This window comes from Orcinus orca, chromosome 17 (genome assembly GCF_937001465.1).
Source record: "Orcinus orca chromosome 17, mOrcOrc1.1, whole genome shotgun sequence".
Taxonomy (NCBI): Eukaryota; Metazoa; Chordata; class Mammalia; order Artiodactyla; family Delphinidae; genus Orcinus; species Orcinus orca.
In genome coordinates, this window is record NC_064575.1 from 27,725,417 (window position 1) to 27,743,818 (window position 18,402).

The 18,402-nt window shown below is 36.4% G+C and overlaps 1 protein-coding gene across 6 annotated transcripts in view; it reads left to right on the plus strand.

Annotated features, from left to right (window-relative positions):
• RALYL (RALY RNA binding protein like) overlaps positions 1 to 18,133 on the plus strand; it is an 834,129-nt gene extending 815,996 nt beyond the window's left edge. For all 6 annotated transcript variants that reach the window (XM_004276159.3, XM_033439829.2, XM_049700753.1 and 3 more), the window contains one exon: positions 17,168 to 18,133. In XM_004276159.3, the coding sequence (XP_004276207.1) occupies positions 17,168 to 17,185 (18 nt within the window). In that variant the 3' untranslated portion in view covers positions 17,186 to 18,133. The remainder of the gene's footprint in view (positions 1 to 17,167) is intronic.
• The last annotated feature ends 269 nt before the right edge of the window (positions 18,134 to 18,402 follow it).

Consider the following 18,402-nt stretch of genomic DNA (forward strand, 5'->3'; position numbering starts at 1 on the left):
CTGTGTTCTGGTGGATAAGCCTGGATCTTGTCTTTCTGTTGGGCAGGACCACGTCTGGTGGTGTGTTTTGGGGTGTCTGTGGCCTTATGATTTTATGCTGCCTTTCTGGTAATGGGTGGGGTTGTGTTCCTGTCTTTCTAGTTGTTTGGCACAGGGTGTCCAGCTCTGTCGCTTGCTGTTCATTGAGCGGGGTGGGTCTTGGATTTGAGATGGAGATCTCTGAGAGATTTTTGCCATTTGATATTATGTGGAACTGGGGGTCTCTTGTGGACCAATGTCCTGAACTTGGCTCTCCCACCTCAGAGGCACAGCCCTGATGCCTGGCTGGAGCACCAAGAGCCTGTCATCCACACGGCTCAGAATAAAAGGGAAAAGAAAAAAGAAAGAAAGAAGAAGATAAAATAAAATATTATTTAAGTAAAAAATAATTATTAAATAATTTTTTAAGTAATAGAATAAAAAGAAAGAAGAATGCAACCATACCAAAAAACAAATCCACCAATTATAGCTAGCACTAAAAACTATGCTAAAAACAAAGAAACCCAAAAAAATACAGACAGACAGAACCATAGGACAAATGGTAAAAGCAAAACTATGCAGACAAAATCACACAGAGAAGCATACACTCACAAAAAGTGAAAAAGAAAAAAATATATATATCGTTGCTCCCCAAGTCCACCTCCTCAATTTGGTATGATTCCATGTCTATTCAGGTATTCCACAGATGCAGGGTACATGAGTTGATTGTGGAGATTTAATGCACTGCTCCTGAGGCTGCTGGGAGAAATTTCCCTTTCTCTTCTTTGTTCGCACAGCTCCTGGGGTTCAGCTTTGGATTTGGCCCCGCCTCTCTGTGTAGGTCACCTGAGGGCATCTGTTCTTCCTTCAGACAGGACAGGGTTAAAGGAGCAGCTGCTTAGGGGGCTCTGGCTCACTCAGGCCGGGGGTAAGGAGGGGTATGGAGTGCGGGGTGGCAGAGGCCAGAGTGACATTACACCAGCCTGAGGTGTGCCATGTGTTCTCCCAGGGAAGCTTTCCCTGTATCACTGGACCCTGGCAGTGGTGGGCTGCACAGGCTCCCGGGAGCGGAGGTGTGGACAGTGACCTGTGCTTTCACACAGGCTTCTTGGTGGCTGCACCAGCAACCTTAGCATCTCATGCCCGTCTCTGGAGTCTTCTCTGATAGCTGTTGCTTGCACCCGTCTCTAGAGCTTCTTTAAGTGGCGCTCTTTATCCCCTCTCCTTGTGCACCATGAAGCAAAGAGGCAAGAAAAAGTCTCTTGCCTCTTCGGCTGCTTCACACCTTTTCTCAGACTCCCTCCGGCTAGCTGTGGCTCACTATCCCCCTTCAGACTGTGTTCACGCAGCCAACCCCAATCCTCTCCCTGGGATCTGACCTCCGAAGCCTGAGCCTCAGCTCCCAGCCCCCAGCAGACAAGCATCTTGGGCTGGTGAATTCCTCTGTGTGGGAATCTCTCCCCTTTGCCCTCCACACTCCTGTTGCTGTGCTCTCCTCCATGGCTTCGAATCTCCCCCTCCTCCACCACCCACCTTCTCCGCCCGTAAAGGGGCTTCCTAGTGTGTGGAAACTTTTACGCCTTCACAGCTCCCTCTCACTGGTGCAGGTTCCATCCCTATTCTTTTGTCTCTGTTTTTTTTTTTCTTTTTTCTTTTGCCCTACCCAGGTACGTGGGGAGTTTCTTGCCTTTTGGGAAGTCTGAGGTCTTCTGCCAGCGTTCAGTAGGTGTTCTGTAGGAGTTGTTCCACATGTAGATGTATTTCTGATGTATTTGTGGGGAGGAAGGTGATCTCCACATCTTACTCTTCCACAGTCTTGAATCTCCTCCCTTGAAATTTTTAATGTTCCAAATATAATTGATCCATTACTAAGTGTTATATACATAGAACTTTACTGATATTTTACTGCTAGTTTTTAAAACATTGAGTGTGGTGAACTTCAAAAACTTCAGAATAAATATTTTAAAAGTAGTTAAATGAATGATCATTTGATAAATATCAATGCAAAAACCTTGTACTTGAGCAAGCTAAGAAAGTCATTACAGCAGTATTTCTGATGGAACCAATGTTATACCTGTTCAAGCTACACTGACTCTAATAATCTGTGACAGAAGAAGAAATGGGAAAAGTTATGAAAGCTTTTCATTAAATCAGAAATTGAAAGAAAGGAAAAATATGGCTTGTTTCAATTGTATTCATAGTTCAACAGACAGGATCACAGTGGAAAAGAAATTGTCTAAACAGTGCCAACCTTTTATAATCTTTGCCCCATATTCTGAAACTTAATCCCTGAATCTATTTTCCTGCAATGGTATGAAATTTTTATCCAGGCAGCATTTCAAATGCAAAGGGGCGTCTTCAGTTCACACCCTCCCACCCCCCCATCCCCTTCCCCCACCCCACCACCCACTCCCACACCATGTGTCTTCATCATCAAAGCAGTAGGGGGCTATGTTTGGCTGTTTCCCATGAATAAAACTCTCACAGATGCAAACCAGCCCACACTATCAGCCCTACTCTACCTCAGAATGTTCCCTCACAAACCTTCACTGTCTCTAGGATGATTCTGAATATAGAAAAATCACAAGCTCCAGGGTAGCCTGAGATAAAATGAAAGTTCAGGGCTTTGGAAGTGTGATAAGAATTCTAATCAACTGGAACCTGCTAAGTATTCTGGATACCTTGTGCATTTTTGATATTTTCTATCTTGCCACATTTTTAGGAATACATTTTAGTAATGTTCAGTAACATTTCCTAAAAGCAAACTTTGCTAGCCTGTGGTCTACTGGAAGTAACATCTATAGCTGTCATTTAAAGCTGTGTGAATTGGACAAGGTGTGAAATCTTTGGGGCTTAGTTGTTTCAAAAATGTAGAAAAATAGCTTATCTTTAAAAAGGCAGAAAGCTGAAAAAGTGTGATATAATATATACATGCACATACACACACACATACACACACACACACAGAGATTTTTATTTCATTCCAAGTCAAAAAATAAAAGGAGGAAAAGGAAACAATATATTTTACTTTCTTCCAGGAATAATAATGAGTTTTTTATATACATCATTTCATCTATTTTCTAAAATAACTTTAGGGAGTAGGTATTTTATGAGTAATTTGATTTTAGAGATGTTAAGTAACTTCCCAAAGGTCATCTCGATAATAAAGGCAGAATCAAGATTCCACCAGGGTCTGTAAGATTCCAGTGACCTTAGATATTTTCATGGATTACTGTTCACAGATTTTATTGATTTTAATCTGTTCTGTACTCTTATGATTTTTGCCATATCTATAAACCATTGGTAGTATTTTAATTTTTTAAATTAAATTGTCTTATCTTTTTAAATTTAAAATAAATGTATCTTTAAAACTAAACTTTAGTCCATTCCAGTAAATGAAAAACCATGTTATCCTTTTTCATAAGTAAGAAATATATTTTAAATAAATGTAATGAAAAGACAAAACATTTTTAAAATTTAGCTTGTTTTTTTTTATATGTTGAAAAATCTTGTGTTCCTGCTTCTCTCTCTCTCTCTCTCATTAAAAAATATCATAGACTGTAATAGAGAAATGTCAGAACAAGCATGAGCAGAAACTTTCTCTTTAATGCAATCAGAACTGGAAGAACACTGAGAGGGACAATTTTCTCACGATGCAAGTCAATGTTTTTCATGCATCTTCCCACCTAACAACGTCTTGGACACCTTTAGCAGTTTGTTTACCATTCTGCAAACGTGGAGCTCAGTCGTGCTGCCCTGCACTTCACGCTTGATGCGATGATGACTGAATGACATTCTGATTGGCCATCACCCTCCTGCAGTCATCTGCCTTGCACAGTTTTCTACTTGAAATTGGCAGAAATTTTGTATGCAGATTGACTTGTTAGTTCACATTAGAAAAGTATGCCAAATTTTATAAAATTTGATATGTCTTTTTAATCATGTGGATAGCTTCTCCATTTAAATACCTTGAGTGCACCTTATTCTTCTGGATTTTATCTGTGTGCTAAGAATAAACAATTTTTGCTCCTGTAAAAAATATTCAATATCATCTCTTAAAAATTTTTGTCTTAACCTTTACTACAAGGAAAACTTTAATATGAATAGAAAGAGTTTGAAATATCATAGTATGTATATGAAAAGTAATAACTGTGAAACCAGTTATTCTCAAATTTTACCTAGAATTTTATAAGGTTTTAAAATTTAAGATACATTTCATTTTCTAATCTTTGGGGCCACATTTTATATCCATAAATACTGATGCTAAAAGCAAAAGACATTTTCCTTTGAACTATCTCTGTAAACATTAATCAAGTAACTATATCTGGAAGTAAATTAGGTTGAAAAAATTTACCCATATAATTGAATTTTTCCCTATGTGAGGTATGGTATTTTCTTATGATATATTTTCTTCTGATAAAATTGTTTATTCCTTTTCGTAGCTCAAATGGGTTCAGCCAATGAGATGATCACACTAAAATATTCAATAACTGTTAGCTATTATTATTGCTTTATAGGTATGTAAGCATTGATAGTGCTATAAGAAGAAAAAAATGAGATAGAAGTCCAGTTACAAAATAACGTTGTCCATCACCCCCTAAAATAAAATTTATTTAAAGTGTAGTAAGGCTATGTGCTGATAAGTAAATATTTGTAATTCTTCTTTGTGACTCAGAAGCCAGTCTCCTGTGTTCTTTTACTCACCTATATTGTTAGCAGCAAAATAGAGAATTTGCAAAATCATGTCATAAGTGCCTTCCCTATCGGCTTCCCAGCACTCATCTCCCAAAACTCCATTAGGCAAAATGTAGCTCCTGAGACCCGAACAAACCAACAAAATCCTTGGGGACATTCTGTCTAAAATTTCACCTACACCATTATTTCCCCAGCACCTCCCGCCAAGTACGCACATTTTTTAGAGGAAGGTTTGTGCAGAGAGCATGTCATTGCCTACATTCAGACATGGGCATCTATTCTGTGATGGTTATTTCAAATCAAGTATTTATTTTAATTTAGCCTTCAAGTAAGGGCAACTTAATGTGATTCTGGACTGGATTTTTTTACCACCTCCAATTAGACCCTGGGCAGGTGACTTTCTTTCCTTGTGCCTCAGACTTTTCTTCATTAAGATGAGTGTTTGTAAAATGCTGCAGAACTCATTTATCATTTCAGATGTACATTGCAAATGTAGGAGATATTATATTTATGGGCCAAGTAATACCACACAGCGTTTATGCAGCAATAAAACTCCAGGGGTAGGTGATAACAACAGAAAGACAGGCAGACACAGTGCCCTTTCTCTTTAGCACACAACACAGTTTAATGGTTGATCTTGAGTCTTCTGTGGATTTGCAAAGTCAAATCTGATAAACAGGTGATGATACAGCATTCTGTTCAGGTCTATAAAATATGACTTCCTAGAGGAATCTAATTATAAAGGAAAAATATTTTCAAATAAAAGTTTGTTTTCTGATTTGGGGAAAGATTTGCTCACAGAAATTTTCTAAGAGAGAACTCAGCTTATGTTAAATTATTTCATCAATTTATTGAATTAAAATGCTCCCAGCTCTTATTTATCTTTAACCACATCAGAATGATCATATAACTATTTCTAAATTCTACATTCTCTTGTAATATAAAAAGGAAAACAGAGGTAAGTGAGCTGGTATCCCAAGCCTATTTCAAAAACTAACTAGCAGTGGATATGACAAAGTCCAATATCCAATTCCTTCTACATGTTACAATTCTGGGAATTTTTTACAATCATAATAATCCAAGGCACTATGACTCTGAAATCTCTCTGAGTCATTCAGGATTTTATTACATCCAACATAATTTGAGTGTTAAGAGTATTCTGATAATATTCCAAAGCTTAAGTTTTTTTTTTAATTAACTGTATTTCTCGAATATACTGATAAAACAAGGCTTTATTATTACAATAATAACATAATTATTTCTTTCATTTCACTTGCTCTCTCAGATTAATTTTGCTCAATTTTGAAATTGAAGCTATTTTATTTTCTAATTCTTTGACAGGTGTATACAGTAAATTTAATTTAATTTAAATTAAATGAGAATTGTTAAATAACCATGAAAATCTTCCCCCAGATATTCTGAATAGTCATGAATTAACTATACAATTTCCAATGGCTTTTAAAATTCAGCCTCTAAACCAATCAATTCTAAATCACATTTTCAGTTATATATAAAGTAATTTTAAAAATATTTCTTCTTGTGGTAACAAAACTAACTACCCAAAGAACTGTAGAAAACAGTAAAATGTGTAAAATTTCAAAGTTCATAATAATCTTAACGTTAATCAGCATTTGGCTTCTAACACTGGAATTAACTTAAGCAATTTGAAGTATTATCCTAAAATTATCATTATCTTTACCAGCCCTGGGAATAGCTAATGGTTGTTAGACACTGTATAATTAGCATGAGAAATCAGAAATCAATGTATGATCAAATACAAGTTATGTGCCAAATAAAATTACTATAATTTATCAATTCAGCTACTCAAATATGATTGTCAGTGAGCCCAAAACACTCAAAACACAATTATAATTATCTTCAGAAAGTATCAGGGAACAGTCTGGAAAAAATTAAGAGAAATGTTTTAATACTTTGTATAACAGAACATTCAAGCTCTGGTAAATCATATAATTTAGCAATTATTTTTCAGTAGTAAACAATTAAATTTTTACACAGACTTTTTAAATAATAAAACTTGTAACCCACATTAGATAATTTTACTCTGAAGTTAAATGTTCTTTTTTCTTAATCAAATGTATTTTTACAACGTAAAAAGTCTCCTTTAGACAGAGGCCTAAGTTCCCTGGTGGTCTAGTGGTTAGGATTTTGTGCTCTCCTTTAGACAGATACTTAAAGCAAGTTTTTAATTTAAATGATTTTGAATTAATTCAAGACAGGACTTTAAAAAAAAAAATCCAGAGAAAGGCAGGTAGGAGGTTATATGCAAATCCTAGTACTTTCCCAGTAATTCCATCTCTTTTGTCCCACTCATCATAGGAGCACCAGTGTATTTTCACATCCCAGTTGAGATCACCTGTGCTAAAATTAATGATGTGCCCAGTCTACCTGCTTACTGTTCTCACATCTGGACAGAACAGAATATTAGAGAAGTCACTGGTCTTAAATAAAGCAGACTGGGTTTGATTTAGTCAAGACACTCACTGCCTGATCCAAGGATTTGTGACTGATATAAGGATGATTCTTCCCAACACCCTACCTCAATGGTTTCTCATAAAACTCAAATGGGAATATATGTATAAAGTGTTTTATAAACTTTCACACACTATACAAATAAAAGTTATTATGATGCTTGTGGTCCATACCCACAGTGTTAACCCAGTCCCAGATTCTAAGAATAGCCCAAACCCAATCTCTACCTGGGGCAAATCAAGGGAGTCTTAGCTAAGTAATTCAGATGCTTCAGACTGTAAGACATTCTTGTGGTCTCTCTTACTGTAAACTTATTAGTTTCTCTAGGTTTATTCTAACAACTGGATCCTTCCTTATTCCTGGGAACAAATGGGGTCCCAAAATATAAGTGAATAAATGAATCAAAACAAGAAAATCTTATTCTTCAGATTCCTGCTCTAATGTTCTGTCTGATACCGTTCACCTCCCCCTGGAGTTGGTCTCTGCCTTCCTCTCCCTTACTACCTTTGGAGAAATGACCTGGATCCATGTCCCATAGATGGGAATCTCCTGGTACTTCTATACCTCTCAAATTCTGTCTGTCTGATTTGTCACCACACTCTAGGTTTGTCTCAATATATAGTTCAGCCAATTAGCAGATTTAGAGTCAACGAAGTAAATTCTCTTCTAACCACTATTATCTACAAATGGAGCAAGATTCCTTGTGAGGTAAAGAGTTCTGTACCCCCCTAAGCTAGTCAAGGCAAAACTATGTTCCCACCAGCAATGGAAAGCCCTGCTGCTTTGGTTGGGAGGTTAGACAAGATCATTCTACAATCCTAGGTAACCTGCTTAACTCCTCTGTTACTCTGACTTGCTAGTGCTTCTGGAGTGACAATAGAGAGGACAATGTATGCCTTCTGACATTGTTGCACTTTACCACACTAAACAAATTGTTCCTATAATGAACCCAAAAGAGAAGATACTATTCCCCTTTTATTTGAATACTACTTGTTATTTCAGTTAAATGAAATGTACTCCAGAAACACAAATTATCTGTGTGTCTAGATGTAAAGACTATTACTGCACTAATGTATTTGTTAGAGATAGTAGCAATTGGATACAAAAATGATGTAATTAACTCTGAAAATATTTTTTTAATCATGTATAGTAAGCCATGTCCCAAACCAAATATCCATAAAGAATATGACATTTCTAATTGTAATTTTACATTAGCACGCTATTTTCAGTTCAATATTGAAAACTCTTTATATTGTATCTATACAATCAATGTCATAAACTAAAACGTGAATGTCAAAAGTTTAGCAATCACTTTATAATATTTGTAAGAACACAATTTATTTGAATTTGGTAAATAAAGTTAAATTAACATTAGTTTTGTTTTCTTTTTCCTTTTACTTTTATGATGGTTTTATAATATTGTTTTGTATTTTCCTTCATTTTATGAAAGGACACCAAACATCTGAACATTACTTATGTAGTATATTCAATGATGCTATAGAAAATGACTGATTTTCCCAGTTTTCACATCTTTCCATTTGGTTATGGAATAACAAATTCTAATGATTTGGATATTTGTGATCCAATATAGTATAAATAGCTAGGGTTTTGTCTCTTGGTCATGAGAGAGAGATGGAGAATAAGATAAAGACATGGGAATAAGGGCAGAATAATGGATGTGGATTATAAAACTGAACTGTTAGGAATCAGAGGGAAAAATAAGTAAGGAGAGAGAAAATGGGATGGAGATAGGAAAGAAGCAGTAAGAGTGACCAGGTAATACGTCCAGAAGACAGTTGGCCAGTGGAGTCATAACTTGCCAAGAATCACTATAGTTAATGTGCGCTACAGACTGGGTCACAAGTTGCACCCAACTTAAATAAGTTTGATGGTATTTAGGACAACTGAAGCCAGAGAACTCCCACCAAAATAACTATACAAGCTAGTAAATTAAACATCCCTAGTTCCACGGATGCTTATAAAAGACAGAAGACTCCTGAAACAAAAGACTCTGCTACTCACAGCAAGAGAGTACAAGTATCAGGATAGCTGCACTGGTTTTCTTGACCCAAGACCCAAGTCAGAGATGGAAGGCCAGGTAGAGTTTGCATGCATCGCAGGAGAGAGACCTTGAGTTTAGGAGATCTAATTTCCTAGCAAGCAGTAAGCAAACCTGTTCTTTGTCCAGAGGGAAACTAGATTTATTGCAGAACTATGTGGTACATTCCTGAGTACGGTCCTCAGTTCTCAGGATTGCCAGCCAAATAAATAATTCTGAGAAGTGGGCTTTGAGAAAGAATAGTCAGTTTTGTGATGTTAGCACACTCAGCAAGACATGTAGGAATGTGAGTGGCCCACAAGGAACGCCTCTCAACAGTGAAACAAAGTGGTTCTCAAAGAGCAGGATGCCCAGATTAGCATCACTCACAGCCTTAAAAGAAATGCAATTTCTTGGGCCTCATTTCAGACCTAGTTGTCGTAGACTATTCAGGCTACTATAACAATAGACCACAGACTGGGTGGCTTATCAACAACAAACATTTATTTCTCACAGTTCTGGAGGCTGGGAAGTCCAAGATCACTGCATTGACTGGTTTGGTGTCTGGTGAGAGCCCACTTCTTAGTTCATAGACTGATGTCTTTTCACTGTGTCCTCCCATTGCAGAAGGGGTGATGAAACTCTGCGAGACCTCTTTTCTGAGGACACTAATCCAATTTTTGAGGATTCTATCTCACGATCAAATAACTTCCCCAAAGCCCTACAGCCTAATATGATCACATTGGGCATTAGAATTTCAACATACAAATTTGGAGAAGACACAAAATTCAGCCCACAACACTAGAAAAACAGAAATTCAGCAATCTCAGTTTAACAAATCCACTCAGTAATTCTGAGACCCACTAAAGTTTGAGAACCAACAGTGTAACGAAAAGAATTCTTGATAGCAGTCAGGATCCCAGAACTAGTCAAGGCTTCGACCAACTACCTGGACATGTCACTCAGCTTGTCTGTGCCTTAATATCTTCACCTATAGCAGGAGGAGATAATTTTTTTTTAATTGGGGTATAGTTGTTTTACAATGTGGTGTTAGTTTCTACTGTACAGCAGAGTTCCCTGTGCTATAAAGCAGGCTCTCATTAGTTATCTATTTTATATATATTAGTGTATATATGTCAATCCCAAACTCCCAATTCATCCCACCCCCCCCTTTCCCCCTTGGTGTCCATACGTTTGTTCTCTACATCTGTGTCTCTATTTCTGCCTTGTAAACCGGTTCATCTGTACCATTTTTCTAGATTCCACATATATGTGTTAATATACAACATTTGTTTATCTCTTTGTGACTTACTTCACTCTGTATGACAGTCTCTAGGTCCATCCACATCTCTACAAATGACCCAATTCCTTTCCGTTTTATGGCTAACAGTCCACTGTATATATGTACCACATCTTCTTTATCCATTCGTCCGTCAATGGGCACTTAGGTTGCTTCCATTACCTGGTTATTGTAAATAGCGCTGAAATGAACATTGGGGTGCTTGTGTCTTTTTGAATTATTCCTTATTGCTCATATTTGATGAAATCCTCTATTCCTTGTCATGTAGCTTTATCAGTATTGCCTGACCTTGAAATGCACATGGCAAGCATTGGTAAAACCAGGAGAGATCAGCTGGCAAAGCAGATCCACAAGGTCTCATTACCATCCTCCACAGTCCATAACCTGGGGCTAGCCTCCCAGGTTCCCAGAACGTCTTTGTCAGCAGGCTGGGACAGGAAGAGTACCTCAGACAAATGTTAACCAATCTGGTATAGGCTGGCCAATCAACCCAGAAGATCTGTTTATGCATTTATAGGGAGACTAACTGAAAGAGAGGCTAGCCCAATGTTCTCTGGCCTGAGCATTCTCCTTCAGTAAATCAAGCTGCTCAGAATTGTAATCAGAAGATCTACTTGGAAAGCATGATTTAGAACAGAGTGTTAATTGAATGTCCTTAGTCTGCCTGATGTGTCCATGTCTGTAATAGGAATATAACTGTCATTATGGGCCAAGTACACTTCCAGGGTCTGGTCACCTTCTCCTGTGGACAGCCCCTGAATGGCACAACCAAACTGCCCTCTGAGACTTTCCTGGTTTTGTTTGTTTCCAAACAAGTCTCTCTCAGATCAACATATTTTTTTTCCTTTGGCTGATTTAATAATCTTCATTTATGTTCTAATCAAGTCTCAGAGACCCTAAAATCTTCAGCCTGTCTTAAGTGACATTGCATATTTTCTGCCCTGATCAGTTCAGTTTTGATCATCAAGTTGTAGTCTCAGAAAACAATTTGATCATCTTATTTCCAAATTTCTGGCTGGTTACTACACTCTTGTTTTCTCCTCTGTTTTCCACACCCTCCTTCCCTAAATGGTCATCACCCTAGTGAAACTGCACTCCTTTTCAGGTGGGACTCGAACCAGCCAAAACTCATACTGGGACTTGAACCCATGATCCCTGACTTAGGAGGGGACTCAACCCCCCTGTATTTTAATTGAAACTGCTCATCTGGTGTCAGGATTTACTGAAGTTCAGGTTATTTTGTGTCGGTGAAGAAAGAATTCAGTGAGAAGCAAAGTGGCAAGCAAAGAGTGAGTTTATTAACATAGATGCTTGTGAGAAATACAAGTGGGCAGGTGGTAGGGGCTCTGCCTCAAGGACTGAGAGGACTTTATTTTCATAAACAAAAGTGGGGAGGGGGAGAAGATCACCTTCTTCCACATTCTTGAGCAGACGTCTATGCTTACATCATTAGTTCCTCCTTTGACCCTATGTGGTTTAACTGGGACTATCGTGGTGCTATTTAAATCACATGTATATTATTAGCAAAAGGATGGTAACATATACTATGAATAAAATATGGTAATTCATCTCAGCTTTCGGTATAATGTCCCCTTCCACCTATATTTCTGACTTGACTACATGCAGAAGTGCTACTCTTCAAGGACTATTAACTGTCTGACTTCATGTCACAAGATTCAGATGCCATATCTATTGTCGTGTGTTTTAACTATCAGGGGTTGTGGCTTGAGTGTGTCTGGTGCTTGGATGTACCTGGTCTTCCTTCAAGGTAGTGTAGATTGTTGCTAGGTTACTGGATTCTTTCCTTGAGTGGTCATTAGCTTATAACAGTCTCCCAAACTCCCTTAAAATTCCCTTTCTATCTTGAATCCCCAGTGGGATTTCTAAACTGACTATTTAGTTATCCTACTCTACCCCTATCACCAGGATTGGAGACTATCAGCCTCCAAGAATCACATAGTAGAGCAGCTGCCTTCATTTGTACCATTCTGGTGAGTTACTGTCCTCTTGGTTTTCATTCCATTATGGATTTTCTTATGTGATTCTTTCACCTTACAGTATTATGCAATTTTGGCCCCAAGAGCTTATTAATAGAAGGTAAGTTTTAATTTATAATGAACAGTCACTCCTGGAAATTTGTTTATGTTATTTAGAAATTTGAATTGAATTGAATTAGATCTCATTTGTAATAAGGGATTTGTAAAAGCCAAATGTATTCACATTGTCTATAAAAAGTGAATGGCTGAATAATTACTCAATAAACATAATTAATGGTGACAACAAATATAGATTATTCTTGTTCATGAGACTTGCTTTTCCATAAAATGTTATATAGCTTGCATTACCCACATATTTTCATTTACCTTTTTTGCTCTGTAGATGCTATTTAGAAATATAGATTATCTATTTATTTATTAGTTATAAATCTCAAATAGAAAAAAGATAACCAGAAGCATTTCTGACATGAAAGAAAGAATATTTCTTTAAAAGTATTATGGAGATTTTTTGGTAAAACTCTAAATAAGGTGTATTTATTCAATATATTCCTGTACTTATTTTATTTCAAATATATTAATGCATGAGGTTTAAAATTAAATGTGATTTCCCTGTAGATTAATACTATCTTTTTCATCTTTGTAAAATAGAAGTAAATTGCTTGGTTCAATACAAACTAAGCCCATTTGAGTGGCTTTTTTTGTTGTTTTTCAGAAGTAGGAGAGATTGAGACTTGAAAAAGAATTCATCATCAGGAGAATTTATTTTAAAAGCATCCAAGCTCCTATGCAGCCAGAAGATAAATTACCCACTAGTCAAGAGAAGGAAAGCACAATTAATTTCACATTATACTAAACCAATCAGCTCCTTAAATGGCTGTCTTTTTTGAGAAAAAGCAGCAAGAAAGCCATAGTTGTTCCTTCCTCCCATGCCTTTAGAAGCAAACAGCTAGTCTTTTCTCAGACTACAAGTTCTATGGAAAGCAGGGTGAATATATATATTTTTTTCTTTTTTTATATAAATTTATTTATTTTTGGCTGCGTTGGGTCTTCGTTTCTGTGCGTGGGCTTTCTCTAGTTGTGACGAGTGGGGGCTACTCTTCGTTGCGGTGCGCGGACTTCTTACTGCGGTGGCTTCTCTTGTTGTGGAGCACGGGCTCTAGGCACGTGGGCTTCAGTAGCTGTGGCACGTGGACTCAGTAGTTGTGGCACATGGGCTTAGTGCTCCACTTCATGTGGGTTCTTCCGAGACCAGGGATCGAACCTGTGTCCCCTGCATTGGCAGGTGGATTCTTAACCACTGTGCCACCAGGGAAGTCCCAGGGTGAATATATTTTGTTGTTTTTAGATAAGGAGAATTCTATTCATGACTTGTATCCATATTTCACAGTGCAAAGTTAATGAAGCTTTTGTCTTGTACTAGTGATAGGCAAATGCTTTGAAGTTTTATGACAAGGAAGTAAGACTTCAATAAATTATTTCCAAACCTACCTTTCTTCTTTCCAGTATAATTATTTTTATGTAATCATTTATTATCAAGGAATAAAGGAAGGGTTGAGGAGAAATCATACTGGGGTAATGGAATATGCACAAAAAATCTGCAGGCTGCGTTTTTCTTCCTAACAAAATGGATTATTGCTAAACAACCATTCATTACCTTTTTTGAGACCAGCAGGATGGTGTTAGAATATACTAAATTAATGTCACCTGCCATCACTTAACCTGAAGAAACACAATGATTAGTAAACTTTACATACACAGCTGCTGCAGCATTTTAAGCATCTTCCATATGTAATAAAAATGTGATCAATGGAGGCCTTCGAGGAAAGAGTGCAATGCAAGCATATAAAGAGCCTCGGTTCCTTCCTGCACACAGGTGTTATCCATCAAAACCCCCAAACCACAATGCCTTGTGTCTGCATGTCAGTACCATTCTATAGGCTAAGTTTAATTCTCTTTATTAAGGTATTCATTTTGCATTGATAAGGGATGATCTTTGGTATGCACATACAGGAAATGTACAAAGTCTCCTTTACGCCATGCAAAAAAGTAGCACACTGACTTTGAACCATTAAGTTCAAGACTTTGTGCTTTAAAGATTAATTTACTCTTCCCACATACATGCACACAGCCTGGCACTACATAAAGAACACAAATAATAACATTTTCATTTTTAAAAATACATATATGTTGGATCAGTAAGGATATAGTATAGATTGCATGAGGAAGAAGAGAGGGAGAAGAAAAAGAAAGAGGGACTGAGGGAGAAAAGCAAAAAGTGAGTGAGAGAGAGAGAGAGAAAGAAAGAATATCAAAGTATCAAAATGTACTTAGGCCTCACCCATGAAATTTTCTTTCCTGGGTATATAAGTTTTTTTAATGCTTTGACTGGAGAGAAGACTATTAAGGGTATATATTTTGTTATTTTTAGTTGTTTGATTTATGAAAGTTTTTAATCAAAATTGTTAGGCATTTATTAGTAGGATTATATTTATAAGTAGAGCAAGTTTTACAAAAGTACTTCTAAGGGTCCTTTGAAAAATGATTGTCCCTGATTAGTTAATTAAATGTGGTAAATGACATTTGTAAACTCTTACATATTATATATCATGTTTTTAAGTACTTCATTTGTCTGGTTTAACAAATAAAATCTTTCTGAGAATGAGATAATTCTTAAAATCTAGTAAGTTACATGTATCAATATGATGGCCTAAAGTTTTCTTAGACTTTCTAATATCACACATGAACATAAGATGTGGATGTAAGATTTCAGATCACAAAACTGCAATCTTATGTCTCAATTTTTAATTGCATATTCTAAGCTGAAATCATAAGACTGTCACATTAATAGACTAAATTATCTGAAATAACATGTTTACAGTACCAAATGTTCACAGATTTCTTAACACAAAAATATTAGTACTCTGATTTCTGTTTTTGTAAACATTTTATGTTCAACTCTAAATCTTCCTAGAATTAAAAGACATGTACTCACTAAGGAAGATGACATCCAGTTAACTAAAATTATTGAGGTGTACATCTATTCTTGAGTGTGAAAGTTACACACCCATGAAGGAAGAGAAAATACCATCCAGGTTCACTGAGTTCCTTTCGACTGTGATCTTGGTAGGTCATGTGACTTGAAGCTGCAGACACCCAGAGCAACTCTCTCCACCTCAATTGCCATATCAGTCTTTTTCATAAGCTCTATATCACAGGACTCAAAACTTTAATAAAGGGTCAAGTTACCTAATTCTCTGGCTACTCATAGGAATCACCAACTATTGGAAAGGGTAGCCTGTACATATGATCTGTCAGCCCTCACTCAGCCACATAAGAATGGGCCTTGAGTCTGGAGTACTTTCTTACTGAGAAATAAAGAGCCCATGCAGTCAGCCTTACAGCCTTGTATGGAAATACTTTCCCTGTTTTAAGCTAAATAAGTATTCCTTTGTCCTGCTTAAATGTGTACATCAGTGGTCCTCAGGGACACCTCCATCTTTCAGTATTTCAAACTCCATGAGAGTGGGTTCCAGGTCCTTCTACAGTAGCAACAGGGATAGTCATAGACCAATTGCCCTCCATCCACTGCCAGGGAGACTCGCTATCTATAGGGACCAGCACACACTATTAGAGCTGTAAAGTATCGTTCCATCCAACGTTTGACTGTGTTAGGTTTTCCTTGACAACTTTGATACCAAAATACAAAGACAAAAATGTTTGTATTTCTCCCCTGGGACTGATAACCAGGAGCACTGCAAGGTATTCTTCTCCCCCATTATTGATAACTGATGCACAATGTTCTTCTCGCAGCAACTCCCATCCAAACTGATTTGCTTGTCTTTGGTTCATAAGACATACACATAGGTTTCCCATCTAACTGCAAAAAACCTTTGAAGTTGTTGGATAATCGGTGTCATTATATTTTTTACTTAAATAGAAAGACCTTGAACTTAATAGGATTCTAGGATAAATAAATGCCTTTCTCTACTAATCTAAATAAACTTGCATTATTTTATCTTCATATTCATATTCAATTTCTCAATTCAATTCTTCAACCAATTGAATTTTGACTCTTATATGGTGTTTTCTGGCTCATGGTTGCACCATGGGTCTTCCACTGTCCTTCCTGTCTCTAGCTTTCTTCTTTTGCAACCAAGGTTGTATAACTCAGATCAGAGTCCTGTACTGGCTTTTTCTCTTATCCCAGGTACGTAAGGCTTAGGAATGCACTGTTCAAAGCCTTTTCCAGCGGAAAAATATCCTATGTTCACTCTTTAGGGGCAGCAAAGATTCATGAGCAACCCAAATCTCTTTCCTTAGCCTAGAACTTCAAGTGGTTCTCTTCTGACCTGGACAAGAACTCAGGTTGAAAAATAATTGTTGATCTCAGTCAGTAAATTAGCTAGATTTTAAAAAATCATATCATGCTATAAATATAAATAATTTTAGTGTTGTATACAACAAAGTATCTGAGAACTTAAGCTTCTCAAAAGTATTTGTCCTAAAGACTTAAGACTTGTTTTATCCTTCTCCTAACTAAGTCTTAAATTCCAACTTATTTATTTATGCATGATATCAGCAATGAAATATAAATCTCTATATTTTAAAATACTTTTTTTCTTTTCTCAGTTTCTACAGATAAAGTGATCTGAAGTAATGAATGATGTCATAAAAGCAGAAAAGAAACTGTGACAACACCCAGAAATATGAAAGGAGGCTTCTTACTGCATAATAGTATCTTTGGTTCAATTTATAAAAACCCAAATAAAATGGACAGTATTGTTCAATTTTAGAAATTCCATTTCTTCTATGTTCTAAGCTGTATAATTGTCAGGTTTTTATGGTTTAGACTGTAAATGTGTTTTTTCCCTTTGCTAATTACATTTTTTTTTAAGTCTTAAAATATGGAGGACATTTATGAATGGTAAGGGAGACACCGTATACAAATGTATATTTGTAAAAGCTATTTTTATGATTAGCATGTTTTACTTTTGGTCATATATAAAAGTCAGGTGATATTGCAATTATACACTTAAAACTTATTTCCAACAATGTCATGTAAGAAAAGATGCATTTTATGCTAGTTTTTATAATTTATTTTTAAGTTATAGTTTAAAGTACTTCAGATCATAAGGATAATACTTGAAAAGTTTTATTTCTGCCCTCAATAAGCACCATTTTTATTAATAAATAATGCAAATATTTCAGATGTAATTCAATAGCTAAAGGACTGTTGGTTTGCCGTATGATTAAATTGAGCATTCTCTGCTCGACTGAACTGAAATGACCCAATTACTACCCAATATTTCAGTCTGGGTAGGAGATCCCATGGACAGGTTTTAATGCCCATACTGGTGAGAACTAAATTGGCAGGGATGATTGCCTTGTCTTTGGATCCAAAAGTTCAAATTAGTACATACATCACTTCAGTTCATCTCCTATTGCTCGGAACTCTCCATTCCCTGGTATTGCAAGTGTTTTCCAGATGCCCTTAGCCATTGTCTTGTGCTGTGGAAATGGAAGAAACCATCTTCACAGACTGTAGGAGAATTCAGCATATAATTTCTTAATAAATACTGTTTCTTTTAAAACAAAGTTGGTGTGTATCTTTCTTTTGGGGTGCACTTAGTTTTAATACCTGGTTTGAATTTTTAAGTAAGTTGTAATGCCACAAAATCAATGCAATAATGAAAGTAGCATAACTTTAATATGCATATTATATGTTCTTTATGCCTTAACTTTTCATGGAATGACTTGTATTCTGAAACATATTAATTTGTCATGTAATTGAAAATCAGATGGCCCTCAGTCCATGAAAGAAGGCACTCTATGGTTTATATTTCTAGAAGGCATATTTTTTACTC